At 40.2% G+C, this 14,213-nt stretch overlaps 1 protein-coding gene across 1 annotated transcript; it reads left to right on the top strand.

Moving 5' to 3' along the window:
- Positions 1-8,558: 8,558 nt before the first annotated feature.
- LOC137561929 (olfactory receptor 10A7-like) lies at positions 8,559-9,497 on the top strand. Its single transcript, XM_068273275.1, has one exon. It carries the CDS (start codon positions 8,559-8,561, stop codon positions 9,495-9,497), a length of 939 nt encoding a protein of 312 aa, XP_068129376.1.
- The last annotated feature ends 4,716 nt before the right edge of the window (positions 9,498-14,213 follow it).

Genomic DNA, 14,213 nt, shown 5'->3' with positions numbered 1-14,213 from the left:
CCTCTTGTACCCACTCCCAAGGTGCACATACCCTGCTAATTTGGGGTATGTAGCATGTAAGGAAGCTTTACAAAGCACGAAAGTTCGGGTCCCCATTGACTTCCATTATGTTCGGAGTTCGGCGCGAACACCCGAACATTGCGGCGATGTTCGGCGAACTTTCGCGAACCCGAACATCTAGGTGTTCGCCCAATACTACTTTAGTATGTAGTAGTGTAGTAGCACCCTCTATAAGTTAGTCACTTCGATGTGCCTGGCTAGTAGTCCAGCAGCCCTCTGGAACGATCAGCAGGAAAACAAGGGAACAGCCGGCACCATCAGTAATAAAGTTTCTGCTCTTTTATTGCATGTAAAACTCCAGCAGGTAAAGCAACGTTTCAAGGTAACAAACCCCTTTGTCAAGCTTGCTGGAAATCAAGATACATACTGACTGATTACAGACATCTTTAAATAGTACACATGGTTAGCAGCATCCAATGAAATTTGAATTTATCTGCCCCAATCATAACAGTCCTAAGCTAGTGGACCTGATGGGGAACTTAAGCGCAACTGCCATGATAGGCTGCAGTACTATGTAACCACCCACCTGTTCAATCCCTCATTGTCCGGCCAGTCACCGTCCCCCTGGGTCTGCCGGGTGTCACTGCGGGTCCCGCCCTGCACGCTTAGCGTAGCTGGCAGATACCCCATGTGTAAACACGCAATGGGCGGAGCCTTCGCTCCGTCCCAGCGTGTCTCGGCGGACTCTTTGGAGACATCAGCGGCTCTCAGCCGCCGACGTCACCAGATGAATACAGGGGGAACGGCGCCGCCAGCCAATCAGAATCCTCCCATTTTCTAACAGCGTGGCTGTCGCCTGGCAACCATGATAAACATGTAGCCAGCGCGGCGCCACCATTGTATCAATTTTACCGTATGTCAATAGGCATTCCAGCAATCGTAATAAAGTCACAGACCTTAATCTCAAGGAAGAAAGGGCATCACTGCAGAGGAAAGAATAAAAGGAGAGGAAAAGAAAAGGGAAACGGTTACCAAGGGGGAAAGGGGGGGAAAGAGGAGAAACACTACTTTAGGGAATAACAAAAATAATAATATGAATGTCAAGAGGGCATATTATTATAAATGTATGGGTTAAAAATTAGCGATGGATGTAAAACTGAAAAAATGTACCTTTATTTCCAAATAAAATATTGTCACCATACATTATACTAGGGATATATTCTGCAATCACCAGAACAAATGGGCAAATAAAATGTGTGGATTGTAATTACGGCAGCATGTGGTATTTTAAAACTATAATGGCTGAAAACTGAGAAATAATGATTGCTTAAATTTTTTCCATTTTTTCTTAATTATTCCCATTAAAATGCATTAAGAATAAAATAATTCTTAGCATAATGTACCACCCAAAGAAAGCCTACTTGGTGGTGGAAAAAAAAGGTATAAATCATTTATTTGTGATAAGTAGTGAAAAAAGTTATTGGGGAATGAAAGGGAGGAGCACTAAAATGCGAAAATTCCTCTCATCATTAAGGTGAAAAATACCCGCTGTAACGATTGGGGGATAATCTCCATGGTCAGCGCACAACGTGTACGCTAACACTGAGGAATTCTCCCACAAGCAAATGCACCTGTGGAGGCACAGACCAACCAGCAGGAGGAGCTGTGGAGCAAAGAGGGTCAATACCTCTGAATGTCCCACAGAAGTCAGATAGAAATCGCTCAGTGCAAGTGCAGCAATGAGCGATACCAAAGCAGCATAGAAACAGAGTAGAATGGAAACAGATTAAATGAATGTCTGTCAATCTGATCGTAGGCCTTGCAAGGACAGACATTCACACAGAGCAGATAGAGCGATGTAGCAAATCACAACCGCAGTGATGCTCACTTCGCAAAGCAAGACAATATGGATTCGCCTGCCCAGCGCTGGGAGTTCGACATCTAATAAACAAAACTGGCAGAGCAGGAGTAAGTAAGAAGATACACAGAAATACAACAGTCCGAATGCACGTATACCAATGTATTGATATATCTCCACAATTCGAATACAAGAAAATAACAAAAGGCGCATATATCGACGCAAGTACTAGCAAAATAACAAATGTGTGCCGTAGGTCCTAACTATTGTGTACGAGTCACTGAGGTCCTGCCAGTTCGAGCGTACAAGGAAAACTAACTAAGATAAACATAGACCGATGGACGGAACGCTTGCTAATCGGTCGCAATACCACAGCGACAGCTAGCGGCCATACAAGACAAGACAGACAGGTGAGGTAACCAGTAGCAACCGCTGCTATGGCTTACACTCCAAGAACACAGGCCAGCAGGATCCACCGCCTCTAACGCTAGGGCAAATGCGAACCACAAGAAACTCGACTAGAAGATTCACTGTCACCCAACGCAGGAGACCAGTGCAATCACAGAGTACAAGACAAGACAAAGAAATATAAATCACAATACAATACTGTATTCTCCAGTACTTATATATTGACCTTACTAATACATATGTATTCTGGGTGTCAAGGACCCGGGACTACAATCCAAGCTGGACTGACAGTATGTCGGGGAATGAAGCAGACTCAGGAAGTGACATTTATGCATGCAAGCACCAATCAGAAACAAACATGCAAAAAGCCAAAGAAGCAATCTGCATTCACTCAGCCCGCCGACTGCAGGCTGAGAGCAAGAACTGCATCTCATAAACTCATGCATAATTAAGCAAACAGCATAACATTTGGATTCAGAATAGCAGGCCAGACTATAATGGAATGCGGAGGAATTGCAAATGGACAGAACACTCACTGTGAATGCCAGAAAAGCCATGCAAACAGCAGTCAGCATTGCCTGGCTGCAGTAGTGTCTGAAAGCAGAACGGACACCACAGAAGAGATCATCACACCCGCGGGCTGAAATGGTTAAACACAAATGTAATGCTTCAACTCGTATGAACACTCTCCCTTTCTATTCACAACATGTTTTCCTGAATGGGAAACGACCCGAATCAGGAAAACAATATTTATACTTTCTGATTAATTTCAGGTCTCACATCCCAAAATCAATAGTCAAGTTGTAATCCACCCCAGAAGTTTTTTTTTACAGGTAAACCAATTTAGAGCCTCTTATTATTAATAATAATAATAATAATAATAATAATAATAATAATAATAATAATAATAATAATAATAATAATAATAATACAATTGTAGTATTATTATTATTATTATTATTATTATTATTATTATTATTATTATTATTATTATTATTATTATTATTATTATTATTATTATTATTATTATTGTATATGTTTTGCATCATGTTTTTTTAGATGATATAAAATTGGTAAAAATATAGAAGCCATCTTTGTTCCCATTGTGTCACTGACTTATTCAGTCTCTGTAGAGTTCCACAATCGTAGGTAATTTCTCAGAAGATTTCTTGCTAATTTATTTCTGCATCAGGTAATTTGTTGTTTTAACAGTGCAGGATATTATAAAAGCAATCATTGTGAAAGCTAAACATTACAAGAGGTGGTTTTACCATGGACTACAAATTAATATTTGGAAATGTAATAAAAGCAAGTCATGCATTAACTATTCTTTAAACCTTTATGTGTTAACTGGCTTTCCTAGTTTTGCAATGTTCCTGTTGATTATTATTATTTTTATTATTGCATCAATATTGATTTATAAAGCGTCAACATATTCTGTGGTGCTGTACAAAGTAAGAAACAAACATACATAATAATACAGACAATGGTGTACACCAAAATACAAGATACATAATTAGTGACAAAAATGATACAAGATACAGAATACAAAATACAGAAGTGGTAATGACAGAGGAAACTAAGCAGAAAAAGTGATGCAGACATCAAACCAAAAAACGTGGATTCCGTTGATACCTTTAATGACTAACCGTTCATGGTTTGTTGCATGCTTTCCAAACGTTACGTTTCTTCTTCAGGCATTATACAGAATGGGTTCAGAACCGTACAATAAGACGTTTTGACTCACATACAGACTTATATGATTCTGTGGGCTCAATCTGACATGATGCCACACAGTTGTACCCCCTTTGAAATGTAAAAAGACTTCCTCAGTCCAATGAACTCTGGCAGCAGTTGTCACAACAGATAAGCACACACAGTAATTAACTTATCTCTCAGCCAGAGAGCAGCAACAGATAGAAATGTTAAAAAGTCCACCAGTCTAAAAAGAAAAGACACACAAAAAAAACCTTTGAAAGGACAGAGGCCAAATGGTGTTACAATTCATACATACTCATGAAACCAGGCTTTATGTTCAAACCTTTGCTTAGAGTCTGAAATATCTTCATGAACTTGTATTCAAATGCCCGGTGTTCCTTCCCAGATTTGAAATTTCCCCTTAGGATGGTAGTTTTCAGGTTTCTTGCTGTGAGTACATTTGTAAAAATGTAGTAAGGTGTCCCTTCGTTTGTGCTTTACTGTAAAGAGGTGCATGGTTAACCTTTTCCGTACTGTTTGACTTGTTTCTCCAATATACAGTATAGAACTCTGTCCGGGCATTTTGTGCACTTGATTGCGTACACCACGTTGGATGATGTACAGTACATGTGTATGTTCCCCAGATATGGAAAGCACCTGTAGAATCAGGTATTGGCAAGCTGTCTGTGCATAGTATGTGGCGGCAGGTTTTACATCTTCTCTGCCCACAGGGAAATGTGCCATTCTTTTCAGGTGGGAGCAGGGAAATCCTAACCAGATGTTTTCCTATATTTGCCGGCTGTCTGTAGGCCTGGAGTGGTAATTCCAGGAAGATGTCTTTAAGTCTGCTGTCCTTGTGTAGTGAGGGTTGTAGTTCCCTGGCTATCTTCCGAAGTACCCCTAGATGCTGGTGGCATGTTACTACCAGGGGTATTCTGTTTGTTTCTTTTTTCTCTTTGTACTGTAGGAGTTGGGCCCTGGGTACTTGTGCGGCCCTCTGAATTTGGTCCCTTATAGTCTGGGGTCTGTAACCCCTGTTCAAAAAGTCCTTTTTGAGGTTATGGAGTTGAAGGTCCCTTTCTAAAGTGTCCGCACAAATGTGGTTATAGCGCAGGGCCTGGCTGAAAATGACTGCTTTCTTGGTGTGTGGTGGGTGAAAGCTGTCACTTTTAAGATAAGAGGGTTTGTCTGTCGGCTTCCGGTACACAACAGTCTGGAGCTGATTGTTTTTTATCTGGATGGTGTTGTCCAGAAAATGTATGTGGGAGGTGGAGTGATTCATCTTCAGTTTGATGGTGGGGTGAAATTTGTTAAAATTCCTGTGGAATTGGAGCAGTTGTTCCTCGTTCCCATTCCAGATGACAAGGATGTCATCGATGAAGTGGTAATAGCAGAGGGGCTTGTGGGTGCAGGTTGATAGAAAATCACTCTCCAACTTAGCCATGAACAGATTAGCATATTGGGACGCAAAGCGTGTTCCCTTGTTAGTCCCCATCCTTTGCAGGTAGACTTCCCGACCAAAGGTGAAATAGTTGTGTGTGAGGATAAACCTCATGAGAGGTATCACCGATTCTGTGGGAAGGTGACACTGCATCAGTGGAGATGCTGTGTGGGGCATGTCGGCTGCAAGGGGCTAGAGGAAGCCCCGCCGGCCCGGGGTCCTTGGCAGTGCTGAGGCAGACCTCGAGGTGCGAGCGCCGAAAAAGTGAACTGTATTGGGTCTAATATATGTTTGAGATCATTATCATATTTGCCAACATGTGAAACTTGTAAAAGTGAAAACAAACAGGAATATATTCTCTCATTACTGTTAATAGCGTATAACGCAGGTAACTTTATTTTGAGGAGGTAAGTTGTGATTTTTTTTTTCCTCATAAATGTCTTCAGGTTTTGTGTTGACAACCCAAGAATTCTCCTGAACCAATGCTTCAGAAGATTCAAAACATCAAAACATAATGTTAGTTAAATTCAAGTTACACGCTAAAATGTGTATGTTACTTAAAGGTAGCATCACTGCATGACCATTCTGGTTCTCTATGACCCCAATGACAGAGAGTGTCACAGGCTCTCCAAAGAGTTGAGTCCTGCAGCACTCAAAGAGGAATACATAACAATAGTGCACACTATATGGTTTACATGCATGCAGAACTACACTTACTGGAGCTGAGCCTGTTTATTAGTATATCTTAACATCAAATTACCATTCCAGATCTTCATCAGGGAATATCACCACTAGATTAAATTATGTATTGCTAGCAATATGGTTGAACATGGACAAATATATATTTTCACTATTGAATGCTGGTGTCAAACGTTGTTTTATCTGGTGTTATGAAGCCAAAATCCTCCTGCTGCCACCACCTGAAACCTTGGTCCTGACACCAAACTGGAATAGAGGTAATTAAAATGTGTCTGAAGGAAAGTATCCTATACTTTCTTTATTTATGTAATTTTAAATATAAATCCTATCATTTTAAATAAGCTAAAACATCTAGGTGACCTACAAACAATCCATACATTTTTGCATCACGTTAAAAAATACAATACTTAACCACTTCACAATGGAGGGGTTTTACCCCTGGAGCACCAGAGCAATTTCACCTTTCAGCGCTCCTTCCATTCATTCATCTATAACTTTATCCTTACTTACCGCAATGAAATGAACTATATCTTGTTTTTTCACCACCAATTAGGCTTTCTTTAGGTGGGACATTATGCCAAGAATTATTTTATTCTAAATGTGTTTTAATGGGAAAATAGGAAAAAATGTGGGAAAAAAATCATTATTTTTCAGTCTTCGGCCATTATAGTTTTTAAATAATGCATGCTACTGTAACTAAAATCCATGAAATTTATTTGCCCATTTGTCCCGGTTATTACACCATTTAAATTATGTCCCTATCACAATGTTTGACACCAATATTTTATTTGGAAATAAAGGTGCATTTTTTTCAGTTTTGTGTCCATCCCTAATTACAAGCCCATAGTTTATAAAGTAACAGTGTTATACCCTCTTGACATAAATATTTAAAGAGTTCAGTCCCTAAGGTAACTATTTAAGTAATTTTTTTAATTGTAATCTTTTTGGGGTGGTAATGAGTTAAATTATAATATACAACTATATAATATAAAACTATGTAATTATATATGAAAAATGTTTTTGGATGTAGTTTTACTATTTGGCCACAAGATGGCCACAGTACTTTTTTTGTGCATGCATCCTGTAAGCGTAGGAAGTACGCTTAAAAGAAGTGTTATGAGGCTGGGAAACTTTTTTTTTCACAATGATTGTGCAGCTTCTCATAGAAGCAGCCGATCATTGCTGGGGGACTTAGATCAACGAACGGGAACAGTTTTTCCTGTTTCCATTGATTTTCGGGCGAGCGGGTGGCGGCGTGCATGAGTGTGGGAGCGAGCGCACGAGCAAGCAGGAGTGTGGACAGCGGCGGTAGCTGCGGGGTGCATGTATCTACGCCCCTGGTGGGGAAAGGATGTTAAAAGGGGCGTAGATACACGCTACTGTGGTGGTAAAGTGGTTAAAGGAGTTGTCAGGCAAAATATGCTACCCCATGATACACTTACCCAGGGATTCCTCCAGCCCCTTGCAGCTGACATGTCCCATGCAGCATCTCCACTTGCAGCCACCGGCCTGGGGTCTTTGGCAGTGCAGAGGCAGACCTCAAGGTCATCCTTACTGCACCGGTGCGAGCAGCACTGTCAATCAAGTCCACATTGTACACAGCGTACTGCACAGGTACAGAACTACTGAGCCTGCACAGTACACTGCAGACAACGTGGACTTGATTGACAGTGGTGTAGGTGCAGTAGAGGAGGTTGGCTTCTGCACTGGTGGGGACCTTGGGCCGGTCACTGCGAGTGGACATGCTGTGTGGGACACGTTGGCTGCAAGGTGCAGCCCTGGGTAAGTATATCATTGGACAGCATATTTTGCCTGGCAACGTCTTTAACTATTTTAGGACACCGTGTCCCTGGACCCTTAAGGACCAGATACTTTTTCCTATAAACAAGCTGTGATCACTGTGATTGGCTCACAGTAATCACGGGATTAGGAGCCTTTGAAAGTGGTTCCTGACCGCCACAATGAGCTCTGGTGACACAGTGACAGTAAGAGCACACAAACACAGAAGTTATAATCTGTGCCCTGGCTGGAATAAGCGGACATAAACAGGGCATAGGTTTTAACTATGGCCATCCAAAAGAGGTTAATAATTCTATAATTGAAAGTTAATAGTTGCATACAATACATAATAATGAAGCTACCAGTAGACAAAAAAAAAATATCCTATTATGACAGGTAAAACAATGTTTGAGACTCCTTCTTTCTACGCCCATGATTTAGGAAGTTCCATCAATGTTACTGTACATTTATACATCAACATGGAAGAAATGCCTTTTGTCATCAAATGCTCCGGATGCACGTTTGCAAGGCCTGTAGTTCTGAAACAAAAACTTTTACAGTGGGAATGATAAGTCAAAGGATTACAGTTCTATCATTTTAGAATCACTGCTCTGTTTCTTTGTTTGCGTTTATTTATTTAATGTTTGTATTTGTTTGTACTTTAACATAAAGGCGATGCTTAACGAGAACACCTCCGTGGTCACTGAAGTCATCTTCTTGGGATTCCACAGCTCGAAAGACCTCAGCATTTTCTTCTTTGCTGTCCTCTTTGTGGTCTATATTTTGACACTTTGTGGAAACCTCTTAATCATCACATTTGTATACTTTTGTGACTTTCTGCACACCCCCATGTACTTCTTCCTCGCCCAGCTCTCCTTATGTGATATCATTTTATCTACAGATATTGCCCCACACTTACTCAATGTCATACTTCAACAAGGTGGAACAATGTCTTTTGCAAGCTGCATAGTCCAGTACTTCTTTTTTGCAGTGGCCGAGTGTTCAGAGTGTCTTCTTCTGACAGTGATGTCTTATGATCGATATTTGGCCATCTGTAACCCTTTACATTATACTGCCATAATGAACAAGTTCTTATGCTTGAAATTATCCATTGTGTTATGGATGCTAAGCATTTTTATTATGATGGCCAGTGCAATTTCTATTGTTTCTCTGAATTTTTGTGGGCCAAATATAATTGATCATTTGTTCTGCGATGTTTTGCCTCTTTTAAAACTTTCATGTTCAAGTACAATTGTGGTTAACATAGAGGTGGTTATCATTAGCATTACTGTACTTTTCTTGCCTTTCTTGCTTGTTATTGTATCTTATAGCTGCGTCATCTTCACCATCTTTAAAATTCCATCTGCTACTGGGAAGCACAAGGCCTTCTCCACTTGTAGTTCCCACCTGACTGTGGTCTCCATATTTTACGTAACCTTAATCTGTACTTATGGCCTTCCAAATAGAGGACAGTTGTTGAATTTAAGCAAAATATTGTCAATAAGTTACACGTTAGGTACGCCACTCATGAATCCTATTATATATAGCCTGAGGAATAAAGACATAAAGATAGCCTTCGAAAAGTTAACAAACAATCTAAAACATTTGTACTAGAGAAACACAAACTTTCGTAAAATGCTTGAAATTCACCATCACACTGTGAAAGTCTGTGCTTTGCTATAAAAGTAAAAAATATATATATTTAAAAGTTTTCATAACAAAATAAATTAAAAATATTAAAGATTTCTATTTAAAATTAAAGAAATACTTAAATGATTTTTGAATGAAAGTATTGAAGGATTATGATTATATATATTTACCCTATCTATAAAACCCATTTGCAGCCCTTCCCAGGCAAAACATTCACTCAAAATAAGGATTTCACAGTTAAGCTAGCTTTAGTCTTACTTTTCTTGTTTTTCAAGTATGTTTTGTTTTTATTTTATTACTTGGGTAATGAAAAGGTATCACATAAACAAGGTGAAAATCAGATAATGGCCCTTATTCAACTTACTTTTTCTCCTAAGTTTTCTCCTAGGAAGTAATTTTTCATTGTTTGTTTAAAATAACTTTTCTCATGGCTGTTATCTAAATGTTCATGTCTATGCACTCTTGGTCAAATATATTGAAAACCATATTCCGTATACAGGGAAACAAAAGAAGTAGTAATAATATCCTCTCAGGTGTGCCACAACACCTACATAGACTTTATACTGATAAAAAGGATATATGTAGCAAAGAACTGAAGAAACTTGAAGAGTTTATATGCTTTTATATGCAAAAATACAAAAGATTTTTATTGAAGACAACATTTGTGCAAAAATATTTATAAAAAGTATCCATCAGGGAACATTTTCCATAGCAGAGAATGGCAAAAATGCATCAGTTGTTAACATCAAGATTAGTGCAGTGGTGCAAATTGAGGTGACAACGTCGACTTGTTTCGGGATAGACCCTTCATCAGGCCTCCACAAATAGAGACACATCTGTATAGTTATTTATTTATTATTTATTTATTGTATTTATAAAGCGCCAACATATTATGCAGCGCTGGACAATAAATAGGGAATAAACAGTTAACACATGTTCTTAATAAACATCTGGACAACATGAAGCCAGGTATAACCACTCATCCAATTTACAGACACGGGAACCGCACAATGCAGGAGCTGGAGAGGAATAGCCATTCCTCTCCAGCTCCTGCCTTGTGCAGTTCCCGTGCACAACTGCACTAATTTTGATGTTAACCACTGATGCATTTTTGCCATTCTCTGCTATGGACAATGTTCCCTGACACTGTTTATAAATATGTTTGCACAAGCGTTGTCTTCAATAAAAATCTTTTGCATTTTTGCATATAAACTCTTCAAGTTTCTTCAGTTCTTTGCTACATATATCCTTTTTATCAGTATCAAATATATTGAAAACTCATACAGTATATCTAAATGTATAAGACTAATTTCATGCACAAAACAACCAATTTATATTCCTTTTTTTTTAAATAACTTTTCAGCACTCTACAAATAAAAAAGGACCAAAACGTAGGTGAAAAAGTGCTGTCAAAAGTATTCAAAGTATTTTCTTGCTTACTGGTCTCTTTAAAGGCATTTTAATAATAAGGTGTGAAAATATCACACCTATGAGTGAACTTGACAAGAGCCCAGGGCCGGTGCTACCATAGGAAAAAATGGGCAATTGCTCCAGGGCTCCAGAGCCTGTAGAGGCCCCCAACGTGTCCTTCCCCCATCTTAACTGTTGCTCCCCAGGGACTCTGCAGAGTCTTTGGCCGAGTAGCGTCTCATCAGTGCTGGCAGGCAGGTGAGACACTACACTGACATAGACACTGCAGAGGTCCTAGGGAGCACAGTTAAGTTGGGAGGTGATTGGGGGAGGATCAGTAGCCAGCTCAGGGGCCCAGGAGGGAAATGTGGCTGCAACAAAGGGCCCCTAATGACACTTTTTGGTCTGGGGGGTGTCTGTTGGGGGGCCCCAGGCTAATTTTGCCCTAGGGCCCAATTGTTACTTGAACCTGCCCTGCAAGAGCCAATGGGGTTGATTCATTAAACATCGGAAATATTTCCATGCACCACAGCACACAGCAATATTACTGTTACTTCTGTGTGTAAGTACTGTGAGATATGCTAGTGGCATGACCTGTGGTACGCTAGCTGGGCTTCCGCTACTACAGTAACGTGCACTAGGAAATTTTGAGAGCTAGAGATCAAAAGGTTATAAAGGAGGTTGTATTTTTTGAAAGTAATTGATTACAATCATAACTTATGAGAAATGAGAATTGAATTAAGGCCATTAATCAGTTATTGATCAGCACGGTGGTATAATATTTAGCACTCGTGCTGTAATATCCTTACCTTCCAGCGGCAGGTCCCACGATGTCTCCGGCGTGGTCCGGGCGAGGGGCGGGTCTCCTGCGCTGAGTCCTTTGAAGGGTCTTCCATGACGGGCGGCATCCCCGATGTCTCTTTAGCGGTGAATCAGGGCGCGCGCGTGCGTCTGTCCGACTGTGTGTCAGGTTGAGGAGGCGGAACTGAGGAGATGTCATCAGATGAAATCACCTGGGGAGTGGGTTTGGGGGAATTGCCTTGGTGTATTTAAGGCCAGGGGCTTCAGTAGCTCACTGGCCTTGATACTAATCAGTTGGCTGGTTCTTGGCCTAGCTAGCTTGCCTCCTGAGTTACATTGATATATCGTGTAGACGCACAATATATATGTACTCTAGTCAGTCAGTCTTTGTTATTTTGTAATATTATTATATATATCAAGTTTATTATTTTGTAATATACATATCTTGATTGTATATTTCTCTGTGTACCAATCTTTTGCCTACCTCCTGACCTCGCTCTAGTCTTGTCTTTCTGTACCTCAGCCATCTGGCTTACATTACCGACTCAGCCTGTCCCTGACTATGCTCTGCCTGATCCTTTCAATATGACGACTGATTTATGTTATGATCCAGCATGCACTTTGACTATGTGATTGCATTGTGAATCTGTACCTTGAAACTCTGTCTCTGTGTATGATTATGGCCTGTATCTGACTAGGGTTATTGTGAATGCTACCTTGCTGTGTGAGTGTGTGTGTTATTCTGTGTGCACGCCAAACACCCAGCGTCACATTATCAAGGCCCTCAAAAAATAAAATGGACGACCCGTGAAATCAGATCACTTCATTAGCGGGAGCTTTCATTTAACTCTCATTTTCTGTATTAAAGGCTTTATTGAACAGATTATCAAATTTAACAACATTCAACGCCAGTCAAATAGCACATCAATTATACAAGTGATTTGTAATGAGAGTCTGATTAACATAACCTAAAAATAAAAGCAAAAAAACAAACAAAAAACGAAAAAATAAGGATGCGGCCGGGGAGCTTGGCCCATAAAATCGGACCATTCAACCTGGGAAATGGGGCACCGGGTACCTCCAGCAGAGATCCCAGGGATCGGTCCTTCTCGATTGTCTCTAAACATAGTTAAGTTGCTCTCCAGCACCGCACATAAAAAAGAAACCGAACAAAAACCTCAATTTATACATCTATTAGAAACAGGAGTCCTGAAGTATAAGTTACCTGTATGACTAGTTAAATGCAGTATACGCACATGTCAAGGGTTGACTAAAGATGTCTATGAGCCCTCCAAAGTTCCCAAATAAGATCAAATCTGGTCATGTTCTCAGTACTATGATAGTACACTCGATCCATCAACATCATAAGGTCTAGACGTTGGGTAACCAATGCTAAATCAAGGTCAGTGGATTTCCATTTATAAGCAATGGACCATTGAGCAGCCAATAACATGTATCTGTATAATGGCCTAAATTTACCTGGGACATCATCATTCTGTGTATACAATAGGGCCTGGGGAGCGGTTAAGGACATCGGAAAGCCAAACACCTCTTTAGCCATAGATTTCCATGTGTTCCAGAACTGCTGTGCAATGGGGCAATCCCAAAAAACATGTAACAATGTGCCTTCCATACCACAGGCCCGAAAACAGGCTGATGGGACCGAAGGATAGATTTTATGTAATTTAGACGGTGTATAATACCACCGAAACAAAATCTTGTAAGCCGTGTCTTTTACCATGTTTGATTTGATCACCCCAGAGACAGCAGTCCAGACAGAAGACCAATCAGTGCGATCATATTGGATACCTAAATCTCGCTCCCAAGCTCTCATATATGACATTTTATCATCATGATCACGCCCTAGCAGTAGAGCATAAAGTATTGAGATTAACCCTTTTCTACGAGAAAAACCAAAAAATAATGATTCAAACATAGTAGGGTCATATACTGGAGATGAGGAAAAGATTGAAGAGAAATAGTGTTTAATTTGGCAAAATCGATATGCTTCTTCCATAGGGGCGTCTCTACTAAATCTGAGCATGTTAAAGGTAATCGGAACCTCACTTATCCAAAACCTATTTGCTGTGTGGAGATCTTTATCCCTCCACCAGGAGAAAACCTGCGGGTTCCTAAAAGCAGGAACAAACCGAGGATTACCGAAGATAGAAATCCTGGAGGAGGGAAAAGTCATAAGTTTATATGTAGAAGCTATAGAAATCCAAAGTTTGGCGAATGACGATACAATCCTATTCCTGCCCGCAAGGACTGTCAAATCCTTCTTGGAAACTATCGTGGCTAGTGAGTTGAGGCGAAAAGGAAAAACTGAGGTAGATTCCAGCTGATACCATGCCGGAGGCTTTGAATCTATGTTCCAATCCAACAATTGACTAAGTTTGGAGGCTAGGTAATAATGCCATAGGCTCGGCAAGCCAATTCCTCCTTGCAAGGGGGGTCTATAAAGAATCT

This window comes from Hyperolius riggenbachi, chromosome 3 (assembly GCF_040937935.1).
Source record: "Hyperolius riggenbachi isolate aHypRig1 chromosome 3, aHypRig1.pri, whole genome shotgun sequence".
Taxonomy (NCBI): Eukaryota; Metazoa; Chordata; class Amphibia; order Anura; family Hyperoliidae; genus Hyperolius; species Hyperolius riggenbachi.
The sequence above is the reverse complement of the archived record's forward strand: the minus strand, read 5'-3'. Positions and strand labels throughout refer to the sequence as shown.